Source organism: Cupressus sempervirens, chromosome 1 (assembly GCF_028749045.1).
Source record: "Cupressus sempervirens isolate cs-2001-9-10 chromosome 1, ASM2874904v1, whole genome shotgun sequence".
Classification (NCBI taxonomy): Eukaryota; Viridiplantae; Streptophyta; class Pinopsida; order Cupressales; family Cupressaceae; genus Cupressus; species Cupressus sempervirens.
Window position 1 is genome coordinate 572,515,964 of NC_143118.1, and position 19,356 is coordinate 572,535,319.

General features: G+C 38.5%; 1 protein-coding gene across 2 annotated transcripts in view; it reads right to left on the reverse strand.

Moving 5' to 3' along the window:
* The window catches only part of LOC149578706 (FBD-associated F-box protein At2g26860-like), a 99,963-nt gene extending 81,125 nt beyond the window's left edge, over positions 1–18,838 (reverse strand). Inside the window, exons 1-2 of one of the 2 annotated variants that reach the window (XM_089831245.1) lie at positions 17,718–18,838; positions 17,212–17,576 (exon numbers count right to left, since the gene is read on the reverse strand). In XM_089831245.1, coding sequence (XP_089687371.1) covers positions 17,719–18,762 — 1,044 coding nt within the window. In that variant the 5' untranslated portion in view covers positions 18,763–18,838 and the 3' untranslated portion in view covers positions 17,212–17,576; position 17,718. Of the gene's footprint in view, positions 1–98; positions 17,577–17,717 lie in introns of those variants that run through there. The other variant, XM_089831248.1, reaches the window with a different exon arrangement.
* Between the last annotated feature and the right edge of the window lie 518 nt (positions 18,839–19,356).

Consider the following 19,356-nt stretch of genomic DNA (forward strand, 5'->3'; position numbering starts at 1 on the left):
ATTATAGTACACAGCGATAAGGCTCTTCAGTTGTAGAGGCTACATCCTTAAAGAAACGAAATATATCATATAAAGTTAAAGACACTGCCAAAGCTCACATTTTGACACAGGCAAGGAGGATGCTGGTAAAGGTTGTGAAATCTTGGCCTAATCCCTGCCAGTTAGATTTGCTCGAAATATCCTGCAATCGATGTAGTCCATGACGACACATCTCTTCGAGGAATTTTGTCAAACAGTTCACATGCCATGTCTAGGCTTCCCATTTTGCATACATGTAATTCCTGCCGCTATTATGTTGACAGCTCATGCTTCAGCAAAGAAAAGAAAAACAGGCATCTCTTTGAGGAAGATTTGGATAATAGTTGTGGAAGGCCAGGAAACTTCAAGCAATGACAGGGAGAGACTTTACTCTTGCCATTGTCAAGTGTTCAATACTGGCTATACCGCTTACACTTAAATCCTCAATCATGTGGGGCGATTCGACGAAATTGGTGGGATACTGGTGAGAACATAAGAACAGGACCCCATCGAACATAGTTAGGGCACCTGAGAAATGTCTCCAAAGCTAAAAGAAAAAGAGAAAAAGATCCAGACAATCCACACATTCCTCCTTAACACGAGTGAACAGATAACCTTTTTAATAAGGAGATTTTGGGAAAGAAAAGGGTATGATATGCTTCATGTCAAACGTTTTTTCCGCCTAATTAGAAACGGGTTACTCAGAAGGAGAGGATTTCGTCGCATTGTATGTTACGTCATCCAATCTGGCCTGCACTAAAATGACACTAAAACCAGTGATTAAATAAGCAGACATTGAAGATCTCTGTATGATCTAAATAAGTCACCCAGCCATACTGCCAGTAAAAGTGAACGGAGTTTCAACACAAATAAACAAACTTTGGAATAAAGGCCAAAAAAGAGCATGGAATCAAATACCATAAACAAGCTCCTACAGAGGAAAAAGTTGCGAGTCTCATACTCTTCTTAGTCTACATTTTAACTTGTCATTACAATGATTCTTGTGTTGGAAAACTTAAACGTTGAAGAGCCAGCAGGTTGTCCTCGAACCCCACGCCCATCTACCCTGTCAAGTTACCCCAGGCATTCATGAACGGCAGGCATTTATTTTTGGTAGGTGAGTTTTTTGAATTTGGACGTTGAGGGGGAAAGATATGACAAAAAGGAATGTTTTGTACATTCATTCAGAAGAATTTGCAGATCAAGCAGATCAGAAAGAAGTTGCAGAGCTGAGCAGAGAAGGAAGAAGGAAAGAAGTTTGTGTCTGCAGTTGCACGTGTTTCCCCTGTTCTCTCTGTAAGTTGTTGTTTGGATTTGTCCTATTGAAACAGTGATTGCTCCAGGCACCATTGTATGCAGCGATTAGAGTTGCAGGTTTAAAGTTTATTGAAGTTTAAAGTATTATCAGTTTAGAGTTATTTTAAGGTTTTCTGGTTAAAGTCGAATGCTCCCAAATTTTGTAATAGTTTAAACCTTAGTTGAATAGAAAAGAAAGTAGGCATACTTGAATCTATTGTTCTTCCTCTTCTATTCATTGCATTAGAGAAACTTGGTTGAAAGGTTATAGCTCGGCTCTCTGGTTTTAATCGTGAAAGCATTCACGTTAGATTGTTTTTAAGTTATAAATTTTATTAGTTGGAGCCGACCTTACTCAGCATTCATTGTCTTTTTTTTTAGTGTTGAGCTAACTTGGCATCTACTACTTTTTCCTTTGTGTGTCGAGCTCACTCAGCACCTGTTGCCTATCACTCGGCACCCTCAAGTGCTGAGCAACCTGTCACTCGGCACTATCAAGTGCCGAGCAAAATTGGCACTCGGCACCTTCATGTGCCGAGCATTTTTCAAGTGTCGAGTAAAGTTTTTTGAGTTAGGGTTGTGAGTATTAAATTAATTTTTTAATATATTTCTCACATGGTATCAGAGCTTTGAAGCCCCACATCCACAGTGAGTTAGGGCATTTGTTTTCTTGGGATATTTGACATGGCAGGAGATGCAGGAAAGATAGAGCAGCAGCCACCATCCTTTAATGGACAAAATTATGATACATGGGCAAGGAAGATGAAGATCATAATGGTTGCAAATGATTTGTGGGAGTTTGTGGTCAATGGATTCAATGAAGTGACTGACCCAACTCAGTATGTTGCTATCACAAATGCACAGAAGACTCATTTGAAAGAGTCAAGGAGGAAAGATGCAAAGGCATTAAGACTTATTGAAGCAGCAATGATAGAGACAATTTTTTCAAAGATTGCAGCAGCAAATTATGCAAAAGAAGCATGGGATATCCTTGAGACAAACTTCAAAGGGACTAATAAAATTCGTACTATAAAGCTACAAAACATAAGGAGAGAGTTTGAGAACCTTCAGATGAAAGAAAATGAATCAGTTGCAGACTTTAGTTCAAGGAGCTCCAATGTGATTAACCAACTGAAGTCAAATGGAGAAGACTATCAAGAGCAGAGGATAATGGAAAAGATATTGAGGAGTTTACCTCATAAATATGACAATTTGGTCATGACCATAGAAGAGGCAAAAGACCTCACTGTTTTGACAATGGATGAGTTGATGGGTTCTCTTCAAACCCATGAGCATAAGATCAATAGATCTACATCTTCTACTTCCCAAGAGCAAGCATTCAAGGCTCAGTCAAATCCAAGAGGAAAGGGGAGAGGAAGAAATGGCTCAGGCAAGAACTATAAAGGTAGAGGCCGAGGAAATGGAGGACAAAGAAATGTTGTAGCAGAAAGCTCAAGAAGAGCAGATGGAGCAAGTAGCTCACAAAATACTTCAAGAGGAGGTAAGAAAAACTACAACTCAAATAAGAGTAATGTAAAATGCTACTACTGTCATAAATATGGGCATTATGCAAATGAATGTTGGAAGAAGTAGAATGATCAGTCAGGACAAGCAAATGTGGCTGATGTGAACATGGGAAGTGGACCAAATGCTGCTACCTTCATCATGTGTAATGTTGGTGAAGAAGGAAGCCCTGAGGTTTGGTACCTCGACAGTGGATGTAGCAACCATATGAGTGGCAATGAAACCTTGTTTTCATTCATTGACAAGAGTTTCAAATTTGAAATTAAAATGGGTAACAATGGAACCCTACCAGTTGTGGGCAAAGGATCTATTATGGTCCGCACCAAGAAAGGTGAGAAAAGGGAAATACAAAATGTGTATTTCGCCCCTGGTATGAAGCACAATTTGATGAGCATTGGTCAACTCATTCAAAATGGATACAAAGTGCTAATGGAAAATGACAGGTCTGTCATTCATGAAAAAGATGGGAGCAAAAATTTACTTGCAGCAGTTCAAATGACCAAGAACAGAATGTTTCCTTTGAGGATTGAGACATGTTTCTCATCTCAAGTTTTTGCTGCACCTCACACACAATCAGCTCTAAGGAGTGTGATTGAAGACCCTTCACGGTTGTGGCATCTCAGATATGGTCATCTCGGCTATGCTGGTTTAAATTTTTTGTCAAATAAAAGAATGGTAGAAGGTTTGCTACGTATAAGAAATTCATGTGACAAGTGTGAGGCTTGTATTTTGGATAAGCAACATAGGCTTCCCTTTAATTCTGAAAATTCTAGGAGGGCTAGATATCCATTAGAATTAGTGCATACTGACCTAGTCGGTCCTATGCAAATTACTTCCATTGGGGGGAGTACTTATTTCATGACATTCATTGATGATTTCAGTCGTAGGACATGGGTGTATTTCTTAAAGAATAAATCTGAAGCATTTGATAAATTTGTAGAATTTAAAGCTCAGGCTGAAAGAGAATGTGGACACTATATCAAGGTCCTTAGATCAGATAGAGGATGGGAGTATACCTCCAATTCTTTTGTAAATTTTTGCAAGAAACATGGCATTGAGAAAGAGCTCACAGTTAGCTACACACCACAGCAGAATGGAGTGGCTGAAAAAAAGAATAGGACCATTGTTGAAATGGCAAGGTGCATGATGAAAGAGAAAGGTCTCCCCACTGAATTTTGGGGAGAGGCTATGGCAATAGCAGTTTACCTAATTAATAGGTGTCCTACAAAGGCAGTCCGTGACAGAATTCCAATAGAAGCATGGTCACGAGGAAGATGGATAGTTGAACACCTAAGGGTGTTTGGATGTGTTGCATATGCACATGTGCCTAAAGAGAAAATGCAAAAATTGGATGACAAAGGTGTGAAGTGCATCTTCACAGGGTACAGCTTAGAATCAAAGGCATACAGATTGTATGACCCATTGAATAACAAGATGACTCTTTCAAGAGATGTAGAATTTCTTGAAAATTAGTCTTGGTATGGTTCAACTAATGAGTCACCAAGCACATCAAGTAAAGTGCCCATTATGAGTGAAGAAGATGCTGATGAACAACAAGAAGGAGGAGCAAATAGAAGAAAAGGCAAACAAGTTCAGTCATTGCTGAGCTCCTCTAGGCATGACCGAGTGTCAGTGCCAAGTACCAGCAAAAATCGAGCTAGTCGGCAATGCAGTAGCAGTGAAGATTCTAATTCCACACTCTCCTCCCTGTTACCAAGAAAGACCAAGAGTCTTAGGGAGATATACCAAGATGAAAGGTATGAAGATTATGATGAAAGTGTTAATTTTGCATTATTTTCTAATGGTGATCCAGTATATTTTGAAGAAGCAATCTGTAACGCCCTGCCAAGGGATCCAAAAGAATTAACCTAAAGTTTCACTAAGTTTGCTAACACATTTTTTTTTTTTAAAGTAAGAAAGTATAACATACACATCAAACACATAGTAGCGGAAGCAATAACATGTAATCATCGACAAACATACATTGTAAGTTACATTTCTTAAAGATCCCAAGACGTTGAGTCACGTTTAAATTTAATTAATTCTAAGTCTAACAACTATCACATACATATGAAAGAATAATCAAAAACTCCAATGTCCATAATATACATTTGTTCCGAATGCTCCTTGGCAAATTAATTTCGGAATGCTCAATCATCCTCTGTACAAGTCACAGGGTATGAAAGGCTTAAAAGAATATACATATGTAAAGATCAAGACACAACATCCTCAAATCCATGATACAAAGTAAAGTAAAATATATGAAACTATTCACCATACATGATACATCCATAATGATAAAACATCTATCATAAAATCTAACCATCCATCACAATAATCCAAGAACATAGTGAAGGTAAATGCCAATCACGAAATCTCCAGCCACGGTGACCACGGAATGGATCTCAATGGTAAGAGTAAAAGCACTACCACCCGATCGCGTGGAACCTAAATAGTCCACTCCCACCGCGCTGAGGAGATAGTCTCAAGTCCCAAATAGGATAACAAAACCTATAATCATAAATACTCTCTAAGTCCAGGAATTCCTATAAGTATGCTAACTCAAGGGTTCCTAAAAGATCGACATCTAAAACCCAGAGGTACCACAAGACACGTAGGAAACCTAATATGCAAGCGAGAAAGTGTCATCGCAAAAGTCATGTAGAAGTTACCCGAGCAATCCCTTAGGAATCCCGGGTCCCTACTGATCCTGCGGCCACTAGTATCTTCTCATACTGACGAGGCATACTATGGAGTGCAAGGTCGTAACCAAGCGTTCTCTCTACCCCATCCTAGTCTGTACTAGCACTCATAGCATGGGAGAGAACATACAATTATCTTGTTAGGTTCATTTTCTCTCATTTAGTGTAAATGTTTTCACTTATTAAACAACGACTTACAATGGGTTTCTCAAGGCAGCCTCTTAGGGCTCCGACCCCCATTGCAAGCCACTTCCTGACTCTACACATAGATAACCTACCCTAGGCTCATGAAATCATAAATCAAAGAATCATAATAAAACCACCTCAGTCCTATACAAGCAACTGAAAAGACATCATAAAAGATAACCCACAAAATTACATCAGTTCTTCATGAGCAATAGATAAGCATCCAATCATAATCATATGATCACGACAGTTCTCTATCAGCAACCGAAGGCATCAATGATAAATTACAAAAATTCAATGGTTCTCCAATGAGCAACCAGAAAGTATCCCAATAGTAAATTACAACACTGATCGAAGACTCCAAAATGGTTATCAAATATAACTGATCGAGACTCGAAAATGGTTAAGTCAGGTATCTCAAATATATACACTTTAGCTTCACACCAGGAAACTGAAAACCAATAACAAACAGTAAACACAATCATGTCATAGAGCACTTCATCACATTACCATGGTCAGGTTAAGAAAGATCGAGACCAAATCATCATGACATCACATTCAAGACCCCGAGCCTCTGGTAACAACCTAAACTGGTCAATACTAGAACAACCCCAAAATACAGAGAACACAAAGAAAACGTCAAAGTCTCACAAATTGGATTTGTGTTAGGAACCTGTGTGTTCCTTCTGTTTATTTTGTTAGAGTAGTATTGTTGGACGCATATGCTTTGTAAGTCGTCCCGTGAGTATATTTTATTATCCCACATGCATAGGTAGTATTACTTTTCTAGATCGTACTTAGTATATAAGAATAGGTTGAGGCCCTTGATGGGCACGGACGAATTTATTGTATTGAGCTTGCTCAAAGGAGGTTACCCCCTCGAAGTGGCCTGTGATCAGTAGATTCATTCTGAGTTCTGCTATCACTTTGTATTCTGTTATTTCGAGCATTCTCACGATATTGCTATAAGGAGGTTCATCACATCTGGTATCAGAGCACTCTCTTGGGCTTGCTGGGTGGAAATTACATCAAATTTTTTTTTCTGTCGTGGCGTTCAGGTTCCTCTCACTTCTAATATCTCTTGTTATTGCAATAACTCTTTTCAGTTGTTCTGTCTGTGAGTGAATTTTTCTAAGTCGACTGTTCAAAAAAAAAAAAAAAAGTAAAAATTTTTCAGTTTTTTAGTCGTAGCTTCCTTGTTTGCTTTCTGTTTCTGCTCATACTTCCGCAGAACGTCTGCAATATCATTTCGCATACTTCCTTCCTTGGCGACCCAACCCCAAATTTTACATATCAAAGCCCTAAATCCCTCATTTATCTAATTTTAGGGTTTGCCCTATCTTTTTCACCTCTCATCCAATCGCCACCAAACTGAGCCACAAGATTCAATTCCTCATTTTGCTCCCTTATCCCTCTTGGACTGTTCGCCTCATTTCGCCTCCCTACCCTTGAAACCCTCATTTTTCTGTTTCCCTTGTCCCTAGATAGTCTCCCACCACCTGTCGAACACCCATTTCCTATCTGAGTTTTACCCAAATCCAAGTTTGCCGTAACTAAAAAAGTTTTTGTTTCTCATCTTCTACCCATTCCAAAAAAAAAAAAAAAAAAAAAAAAAAAAAAAACTTTGCTTTATGGTTCTGAGTTTTACCCAAATCCAAGTTTGCCGTAACTAAAAAAGTTTTTGTTTCTCATCTTCTACCCATTCCAAAAAAAAAAAAAAAAAAAAAAAAAAAAAACTTTGCTTTATGGTTGTTACGCGTACAGGAGCAAAAATCATGGAAGAGGAAATGGCATCCCTCAAAACCAAACTTCAAGATCTGGATGACAAAATTCTGGGTCTTAACTTTCAGCAGTCAGCCATGAGTCGAAACCATTCAGGAGATACTGGGTCCTCTTCTGGCAATTTCCGTGGACCAAAGCTTGATTTTCCACGCTTCGATGGTTCTGATCCGACTGGATGGATCTATAGGGCAGAGCAGTATTTCAGCTTGCATAATACTTTGGATAACCACAAAGTCCCCCTTGCATCTTTTCATTTGGAACATGAAGCTCTTCAATGGTTCCGTTGGTACATCAAGGCTAATGTAGGCCCAACGTGGAGAGAATTGTGCACCCTCATTTTGGAGCGCTTTGGCCCTAGTTCCTTTGATGATTTCACAGGAGCACTCACTAAACTGCGTCAAACAGGCACTGTAAGAGAATACCAGACAGAGTTTGAAAAATTAGCTAATTACACAGAGGGCTTGTCTGATGAATTCTTCCGTAGTTGTTTTGTCAGTGGTCTGAAGGATGCACTTCGCTCAGAAGTCAAAATGTTTCAACCTACTACAATGATGGAAGCCCTTGGGTTGGCTAAGTTAGCGGAAGACAAGATTAGTGCTCTACAACGCTCCAGATCTAATTTTGTTCCATTCAGAAATACAGGTTCTCACAACCCTCCAGTCATACCAGCTCCCAGAACTACTCCGATCAAGCACTTGTCTGAAACAGAGATGCGAGTCAGGCGAGACAAAGGGCTTTGTTATAATTGTGATGAGAAATGGTCTCGGGGCCATAGATGTGTTCAGCAAAAGCTCTATCTCTTGGATGTGGATTCTCCACCGGAACTGGAAGAATATGTAGATGCTCAGGAAACAGTGGATGATGAGGTTGAGCCTCACCAGCCTGAACCTCCTTCACCAGAAGCTCCACCAGAGATATCTGTCCATGCTTTGGCAGGAGTCACTACTCCACAAACCATGCGGGTCCAGGGTTTCTTCAAGAAGATCCCTCTTACTATACTCATTGATTCTGGTAGCACTCATAACTTCATTGATCCACGAATCGCCAAACAGGCTGATTGCTTTATCCATCCCTGCTCTAGCTTTGAAGTCATGATTGCCAATGGGGGCACTTTACCTTGTAAAGGGAAATGTCGCAATGTGCGTCTCTCTATTGGAGATTATAACATGCGCTCTGACATGTTTGCCTTACCCTTAGGTGGCTGTGATGTGGTTTTGGGTGCCCAATGGTTACGCACTCTTGGCCCCATTCTCTGGGATTTTGCTGAACTTTGGATGCAGTTTTCAACCGAGGGGCACCAACACACTTTGAAAGGCTTACAACCAGGGTCTCTCAGCATCATCAGTTCACACCGTATGGAAAAACTTCTTAAGAAGAATTCACATGGTGTCATCGCTCAGCTCCATTCCATTCAGATGCAGCCATCAGCAGTCTCTAGCACTCCTGCCGATCTCCAACACATTTTGGACAAGTATTCTGGTGTATTTGCTGAACCTGTGGGATTACCTCCTTCTCGTCCAGAGGACCACCGTATTCAGCTCCTTCCTGGCAGTGTTCCGCCCAACATCAGGCCCTACCGCTACCCATTTCATCAGAAGACCGAAATCGAGATACTTGTCCGTGACTTACTGAAGCAAGGTATTATTCGCCCTAGTACCAGTTCCTTTTCTTCTCCAGTTCTGCTTGTTCGCAAAAAAGATGGGTCATGGCGACTCTGCATTGATTTCCGAGCACTTAATCATCTCACTATAAAGGACAAGTTTCCCATTCCAGTTGTTGATGAACTTCTTGATGAACTTCATGGGGCTCATTTTTTCTCCAAGTTAGATCTTCGTTCTGGGTATCATCAAATTCGGGTTAATAAGGAGGATATACCTAAAACTGCCTTCCGCACACATGATGGTCACTATGAATTTTTAGTCATGCCCTTTGGCCTCACGAATGCTCCTTCAACATTTCAGGCAGTGATGAATAACATATTTCGACCATACCTCCGGAAATTCATTCTGGTCTTCTTTGATGATATCCTCATATATAGCAAAACTTGGGCTGAGCATCTCCATCATCTGGAGCTTGTCTTGCAACTTCTCTCTGATCATCAACTCTGTGCAAAACTATCTAAATGTGTGTTTGGCCAGGAGGAAGTGGAGTATCTCGGGCATATTGTTGCACACCATGGAGTGCGGGTGGATCCTACAAAAATAGATGCCATGAAAACTTGGCCGCATCCTAAAACTCTCAAGAGCCTTCGGGGTTTTTTGGGGTTGACTGGCTACTACCGCAAGTTTGTCAAAGATTACGGGAAAATTGCAGCACCATTGACAGCTCTGTTAAAAAAGGATGCCTTCTCTTGGACCCCTGTTGCTGAGACTGCATTTGAACAACTGAAACAGGCTATGTGCAGTACACCTGTTCTCGCGATGCCAGATTTTTCCAAACCCTTCACTATTGAGAGTGATGCTTGCGGCAATGGATTGGGTGTTGTTCTCCTGCAAGATGACCATCCTATTGCGTTCACTAGCAAAGCCCTCTCTGGTAAGAATCTAGCCCTCTCTACTTATGAAAAAGAAATGATGGCTATTTTGCATGCTGTACAGAAGTGGCGGCCATACCTCTTAGGGAGTCATTTTTGCATCAGAACCGATCACCAAAGTCTGAAATACTTCCTGGAACAACGGGTATCCTCTCCTACACAACAGAAATGGGTCAGCAAACTCATGGGGTATGATTATGAGATCACCTACAAGAAGGGTAAGGAGAATATTGTGGCAGATGCTCTTTCTCGCACATTTGATAATCAAGCTTCCCTTTCCGCTATTTCTATGCCCATTCCCAATTGGTTAGCGTCTGTTCAGCAGGGCTATGACAGTGACTCTTCTTTATCTCAAATCATTCACCAGCTAGCCAATAATCTTTCTGCTATACCACATTACTCTTGGGATGGTGCTTCTCTTCGATACAAGGGTTGGCTAGTGCTTCCTCAGAACCCAGCTCTACATCAGGCTATTTTTTATGAACTCCATGCTTCTCCTTCAGCAGGGCACTCAGGCTTCCTCAAAACTTATGAGCGAGCAAGGAGAAACTTCTTTTGGAAAGGGATGAAACAGACGATTCAACAGATGGTGGCTGAATGTGATACTTGCCAACGCCACAAGGGTGAAACGACCCTCCTTCCTGGCTTGCTCGAACCATTGCCCATCCCTACACGGATTTGGACTGATATTTCTATGGATTTCATTGAAGGGCTTCCTAAATCCGGTGGCAAGACAGTGATCTTGGTTGTGGTTGATCGTCTCTCGAAATATAGTCATTTTTGTGCCCTCAGCCACCCCTATACTGCCTCCTCTGTTGCACAAATCTTCATGGACCAGATATTTCGTCTTCATGGACTCCCTTCTTCCATTGTCTCTGATCGTGATGCAACTTTTACCAGTCATTTTTGGACTGAACTGTTTCAGAAAACTGGCACCAAACTGAAGATGAGTTCGGGCTATCACCCACAAACTGATGGTCAAACTGAAATTGTCAATAAATGCTTGGAAACTTATCTTCGTTGCTTCACTTCCGAACAGCAACATCAGTGGGCCAAGTGGCTCCCTTTAGCTGAATGGTGGTACAATACCTCTTACCACACTGCCTCTAAAATGACTCCATATGAAGCAGTCTATGGTCAGGCACCTCCAGTGCTCCTTCCCTACACTCCCAACAGCTCACCAGTCCAGGCAGTTGACATAGTTCTCCGCAGCAGGGATCAGATTCTTCGTACCTTACAGGATAATCTTCACATGGCCCGTAATCGGATGAAACAGCAAGCAGATCAACACCGTTCTGAGCGCTCATTTCAAGTTGGGGATATGGTTTTTCTTCGTCTACAGCCATACAAACAATCCTCCCTAAAGCTGAAAGGGCGTCATAAGCTGGCCCCAAAATTTTATGGGCCTTATAAGGTTCTGCAGAAGATTGGTTCAGTTGCTTATAAACTGGAACTTCCTCCTTCTTCCCGCATTCATCCAGTCTTTCATGTTTCTTGTCTAAAGAAAGTTCTGGGTACCACTGTCAGAGCACAAACTACTCTCCCTGAAATGGATACGGAAGGATCCATTATCCTGGAGCCGGTGGCAATCATTGACCAGCGCACTCGCTAGCTTCGCTCTCGCTCCATCTCTGAGGTCTTGATTCAGTGGCATGGCATGCAACCAGAGGATGCTACCTGGGAACCCCTTCTTCAGATTCAACAACAATTTCCACACCTTAAGCTTTGAGGACAAAGCTTTTTTCTAAGGGAGAGGGGATTTTAGGAACCTGTGTGTTCCTTCTGTTTATTTTGTTAGAGTAGTATTGTTGGACGCATATGCTTTGTAAGTCGTCCCGTGAGTATATTTTATTATCCCACATGCATAGGTAGTATTACTTTTCTAGATCGTACTTAGTATATAAGAATAGGTTGAGGCCCTTGATGGGCACAGACGAATTTATTGTATTGAGCTTGCTCAAAGGAGGTTACCCCCTCGAAGTGGCCTGCGATCAGTAGATTCATTCTGAGTTCTGCTATCACTTTGTATTCTGTTATTTCGAGCATTCTCACGATATTGCTATAAGGAGGTTCATCACAATTTGACTTTGAAAATATATTATAAAAGTTTCAGTTTGCAGATTAACGTATATTTCAACAACTAAGTTTCACAGCTTACCCCAACGAATTAACCCGTTCTCATAATTAATCATAACGCAACTTAAAAGTAATAATAATCATTTCTTCATTTATTAAATAACAATAATATTTGATTATTAAATAATAAATAAATAAATCCAAAACCCATTTAAAAATCGAAGTTCTAAAAGCTAATTATACCTATATTATTTAAAAACTATTTACCAATAGCTTAAATCAATTCCAGTTTTCATATACATTTTTGAATTAATAATTATCTAATAATTATTAATTACGTAATCAATAATCATTAACAATTTCTTCAATTTTATATTTATATACATATAAATAGTTAATTAACTTAATTAATTAACAACTAAAATTTTGAGTTTAATCCTCTAATTATTTATTATAAAAAAATAATTATAAAAATAATAATAAAATTATTATAATACAATTTATTAATAACATTATAATTAATATTGAAAATCACATCACATAGCGATTTTTAAATCGCTGTCTCCATGCGAGGTTGCAGCGCATGACTGTTGCCGCAGTCGGCCTGCGTTAGCAGGTATGACTGCACAGCAATCGGCCTGCCATATGATGTTGCAGCGCACGACTGCTGCCGCAGTCAGCCTACGTCAGCAGGTACGACTGCACAGCAGTCGGCCTGCCATTTAAAAAGGCACGGGTGGGGGTAATTCCCCCACCAACTATATATATTTTTATTTTATTTTATTTTTTAAATATACAAAATTTGTTATAATATTAACTAATTTTTTTTAAAAAAGAATTCTATTTATTTATGTTAAAAAAAAATATTACAAATAAACAAAATTTATTAAACAATTCTCTTTATTTTATTTATTTATTTTTTAAAATTTTAGATCCCAGCCAAATTAAATACAATAATTCCTTAATTTAGAAACGAGGGTTTCAAATTGATTTATTCTTCCAATTCTATTATATAGGTGAAATACAATATAGTATCATAAGGTTCATAAGAGAGGAAAGAATCAAACAGTGAAATCCAGACAATTCGGATTGATAATCCACAAGCACGAAGAAGACAAGATTATCAAATTGCATAATTCAACCCGTGATCAAACACAAGACCCTACCTCAATCTGATGCTATTATGCAATCTCCAAAAGCTGTAAGAGAATTCGCTCCTCTTCAATAACCTTCTTCTGAAAATATTCTTTAAAATTTGCCTTCTGAAATTTTCTTCCAAAAGCTGTCTCCCAAAAATTCCTTGTCCAAGTTCGTATCCCCCCAAAATGAACCCCCAAAGTTGTGATAAGCAATTTCTCCTCAAATCGGGGCACTAATTGTGCGTTTACCCGAGAAGACTCTTTGCACAACTCAGTTAACTCCAAATTAACCTTTATTATCTTTTCTTATCTTTTTGCATTCAACTTTCATGCACATTAAGTTGAATTATTAAATAACTTTATTTAATATTCCACTTGACTTCTATTCTTAATTAATTTATTACTTTAATCTTATGTGCACTTTTAAGAAATTAAAATAACATTATTAATTTCTATAATTTAATCTTTTAATTTAATTCTCATATTTAAACTCATGCTTAGATCATGCGATCTAGAATTCTTAATAAATTAATATCTTTCAACTTTTAATTTATTTTAGAACTTAATTGATAACATATTTAATTAATTTAAATAACAATAATATTTAGCATTTATTTAAAAATGACTCCAAATATATTATTATTAAATTAAATAAAAATTATCCTGTTCTAAATTTATCTTTGAACTTTAATCTCCAAATTTAATTCTTTTAATTAATTAATTAATTAATTAATTAAATATAAAGATATCATAATAATCCTCTATTAAATTAAATCATTAATTAATCTTTTTAATTAGACTTAATTAATAGAAAATACACCAAGGACTCATAAAGCAACATACGAAAACCCAACATAGAAAAATACATACCATAACAAACAAAAAGGGTTATAATCACGAAATTACATTATTTGATGCATTCGAAGGGTACTTAACTCAGATACTTGTTGTGATGTGAATATCGGGATTTAACTGTGTGATTTTTGAGTCATCTCCTACTTATCAGATACTTGTCCTAATTATCAATTAGGACAATTGGCTAAAGGGTTTAGGATTTGGACTTAAGAGTTTATTTCCCCTCTCTTACCATTGAGACAGTGCGATAGGGTACGCTCATCCTGACAATTCAGGGAAGTCGATACCCGGTACCTGCAACCTGCATAAAATTCACGCATGTACAAACACAATATTCTAAGCTAAACAGACAATGACAGGAAGTGGTGCATCGTGTAGATCCCGACTAGCAGGTGACTACGACTCCCTTCCTTAACCATATCAGAAACACCATATATAAATAAAACAATACGCACACCATACACATGCAGTATGGGGTAAGTATCCATAAGAAGCACCTGGAATAATAAACCATCTAACTAATCATCATCGATAACTGAAACCATTGAATAATCATCATTCATGCATGAAATATAGAGTACCAAGTAATCTCATCATATAATAAACTGAGTGTAAACATCCTCTGATAATCTCTAAAATAATAATACTAATCATCAAACATAAATTGGCCTAAAAGAGTTTGACAATAATATCATAAATGTAGCTCGAAAATGTAAACTAGGGGCAGGCACTACACAATCAAGGAGAAGAAATGGTGTAATGCCATGGATGAGGAAATAGATGCTATAGAAAGAAATGAGACATGTGAGCTAACTAAATTGCCTCCAAAGAAGCATGTGATTGGAGTGAAATGGGTCTAAAAGACCAAAGCAATGCTGAAGGCAAGATTGATAGGCATAAGGCAAGGGTGGTAGTCAAGGGCTAAAAACAGCAGTATGGAAGAGATTATGATGAGACCTATGCCCCAATTGCAAGAATGGAAACTGTGCGTGCTATCATAGCAATTGCAGCTCAACACAAGTGGAAGGTATTTCAAATGGATGTGAAGTCTGCCTTCCTTAATGGTGTATTGAAAGAAGAAGTGTATGTGGAACAGCCACCTGGTTATGAAATTGCAGGTGAAGAGAACAAAGTATATAGATTGAAGAGAGCTCTTTATGGGCTGAAGCAAGCTCCACGGGCATGGTACAATATGATTGACTTATATTTGATGAGCAATGGCTTTAGCAAAAGCAATGGTGAGCCCACTCTTTACATCAAGGCAGTAGATGGTAATGTATTGATTGTTGTCTTGTATGTAAATGACTTAATTTTTACTGGAAATGACAAGGCTCTAATTGGTGAGTTTAAAGAGGCCATGAAACGTGAATTTGAAATGACAAACTTAGGTCTCTTGAAGTACTTTCTAGGCATAGAAGTAAAACAAATGCATGATGGCATCTTCATCTCTCAAGAAAAGTATGCAAGGCAGATCTTAGAGAGATTCAAAATGCAGAATAGTTAGGCAGCCCCCACACCAACAGCAATAGGTCTGAAGTTGAGCAAGGAAGACTCTAGCAAGAGAGTGGATCCAACACTATACAAGAGTATGGTTGGAAGTCTAATGTATTTGACTGCAACTCGGCCAGACCTAATGCATGCAGTAAGTCTGATTTCCAGATTTATGGAAACACCAAAGGATTCCCATTGGCAAGCGGGAAAAAGGATCCTAAGGTATGTGAAAGGTACCAAGCGATTTGGAATTTTGTATACTGAAAATGATGATTTCAAGTTGGTGGGATACACAGATAGTGATTGGGTTGGAAGTATAGATGATAGGAAGAGCACTTCCGGATACATGTTTCATATGAGATCGGGTGCAATTTCATGGGCATCCAAGAAGCAACCTATTGTTGCTCAATCTATAGAAGAGGCTGAATACATAGCAGCAAATGCAGCAACATGTCAAGCAATTTGGCTAAGGAGGATCTTGACAGATTTGAATGAAAGGCAAGAGGTTGGAACCACAATTTATTGTGACAACATCTCATCAATTGCATTGTCCAAGAATCCAGTCTTCCATGGGAGAAGCAAACACATAGAAATCAAATATCACTTCATCAGAGAGTTGGTGGAGAAAGGTGATATCAAAATGAATTTTTGTAAGTCTGAGCAGCAGCTAGCAAACATTTTCACAAAGCGATTAGGCATTGGATCTTTTGTACACCTAAGAGAGTGTCTTGGTGTAGTTGATTTGGATCAGTTGTGATCCTTGTTTATTTGGCTCAGGACAAAGGAGGAGTGTTAGAAAACTTAAACGTTGAAGAGCCAGCAGGTTGTCCTCGAGCCCCACACCCATCTACCCTGTCAGGTCACCGCAGGCATCTATGAACGACAGGCATTTATTTTTGGTAGGTGAGTTTTTTGAATTTGGACGTTGAGGTGGAAAGATATGACAAAAAGGAATGTTTTCTACATTCATTCAAAAGAATTTGCAGATTAAGCAAATCAGAGAGAAGTTGCAGAGTTGAGCAGAGAAAGAAGGAAAAAAGTTTGTGCCTGCAGTTGCACGTGTTTCCCCTGTTCTCTCTGTAAGTTGTTGTTTGAATTTGTCCTATTGAAGCAGTGATTGCTCCAAGCACCATTGTATGCAGCCATTGGAGTTGCAGGTTTAAAGTTTATTGAAGTTTGAAGTATTATCAGTTTAGGTTATTTTAGGGTTTTCTGGTTGAAGCCAAATGCTCCCAGATTTTGTAATAGTTTAAACCTCAGTTGAATAGAAAAGAAAGTAGGCATACTTGAATCTATTGTTCTTCCTCTTCTATTCATTGCATTTGAGAAACTTGGTTGAAAGGTTATAGCTCGGCTCTCTGGTTTTAATCGTGAAAGCATTCACGTTAGATTGTTTCTAAGTTATAAATTTTATTAGTTGGAGCCGACCTTACTCGGCATCCATTGTCTTTTTTTGAGTGTCGAGCTAACTCGGCATCTACTACTTTTTCCTTTGTGTGCCAAGCTCACTCGGCACCTGTTGCTTGTCACTCGACACCCTTAAGTGCCGAGCAACCTGTCACTCGGCACCATCAAGTGCCGAGCAAAACTGGCACTCGGCACCTTCATGTGCCGAGTAAAGTTTTTTGAGTTAGGGTTGTGAGTATTAAATTAATTTTTTAATATATTTCTCACATATTGCTCTAGAGGACGCTCTCCTCAGGTACAAAATGTCTCTGCAGTCCATATATTGAATTTCATATTTTTCCTGTCTCTGCAGTCCATATATTGAATTTCATATTTTTCCTGGGGAAAATCAGAAGTTCTCGGTAGCTGAATCTCCATTATTTCAAGACATGGCGTAATCTGAAGCAAGTAATTTATTACTGCAACCTCATCCTTTTCAGAGCCAAACTCATTTGATTCAACACGTATTTTTTTGAGGTTGACATGTGGAGATGCAATGCAGCTCGGTATAGGATCTCTTGCCAGCTCCTGCATTGCAAATTTATGGAGTATTATTTAGATTTTTAAAAAAATCTTAACAAAATCAATTTATTAGTACTTATAATAAATTACTCAAAAAGAACATTTTTTCATCAACTTAACCAATAAAAATATTATGCTGGAAGATACCTTAGGGAAATATCCGGCTATTGTGAGCGACTGAAGATTTGGAAGCTTGTAAAGCAGGTTCAGTAGAGGAACATCCCTCTTCTCTTCCCTTCCAAAGGGACCAGACGTGTATGTAAAGCTCCTCTAAGGACTGGAAATTTCCCACTATGTGATGTAATCTATTTGCTGAGATTAATTCTAAGCCTCTACCCAAGTACAAGGACAGTTCCATTAGAGTACACTCAGAATGCATTCGAAGACTAGTGATGGCATTAGAAAGCTCATAGAACCTTACACCGTTTACACTCAAATCCTCAATCTCGCACCCTTCAAATTGTATAAGATTGGGGCACTCAAGAGATAGAGACTTTGCTCCATCCATTCTCAAATATTCAATAGTGGATGAAAATATTGTGAAATTACCATGCTGAGGAACATAATACTCTCCACCAAAAAATTCATGTGATATTACAAGTTCTTGCAGAAGGGGGCAGAGCGAAATGAAGGAGACCAAAGATTCTTCTGACAATTGAACCGCATAGAGGTGACAAGATATGAGGTGAGGGAATCTAACAGAATTGATGGGGAAATTAGTGAGAACGTATCCGTTCAAAACAAGGGTTATGAGGCTTGAACATGAAAATAGGGCAGGGGGTGCGAGTTCTCCTGAAATGCTGTCCTCAAACAGAGAGAGGTATTTGACATTAGAGAGAGATGCATACCTTACACATTTGCACACTTTTTCAGTGGAGAAGTGAAAATTTTCCGTTTCCCGGGTGCTGTAAAGGTAAAAGCCCTCCAGATCGCATGAGTGCAGAAGCAAGATGTCGGAAATAATACTCTTAGAGACTGCCATCATGTGCGAAATATCCCCCTTATGTGCCTCTAGAACATCAGCCCCCAGAACAGATTCCGGAGAGATACAGAGTTTCAAAATTTTCATGTAGAGAAATCTCCACCTCCTGGAAAGAATGGAAGATCTGACAGCCTCTTTTATTGGGATTTTTGATAGTATAAATGCAACAAGGGAATCCGGAAGCATGTAGAACGCATCCCGTGCAGCCATGGTAGTCACAGAACGAGAATGAGGAGATGCCAAAGATGGTAGCAAATAAGACTTGACCCTGAAAACCCCTGAAGAAAAAGCGTATATCAAAACACAAACCATTAAAATAAACAGCAGGGTCTGACGGCACATTTACTGTGTAGTTAATTCACAATAACGAATTTTCCAGCATCACATTTATGACAAGTGATCGAATGCCTTAATTATTATTATGATGCTTTCATTTTAGATTATAAAGGTCATTTTACAATTTCTAACAAGAGGTAAATATGATATATTGCCTTATGACTGTCAGAAAGTAGAGTTTATTAAAAAAATTAGGGTAGATGTAAAATTTTGTAAATTGCTTTCAAAAATAAGAATTTGTAAAATAAATTATAAATTCTAGATTTATAAATATCTATATAAAATTTAAAAACATGAAATGGTATTTAGAGACGAGAAAATCTGGGACATATATTGAGTGTATTAAGAATTAATTTTTTTTTAACAATTTAATTTGCAATATCTAAATGATGGTATTATTAAATTACAAGATGCAAATATTATTATCCAATTAGAAGAGATATTTATTATTAGTACTAGTTGTTATTG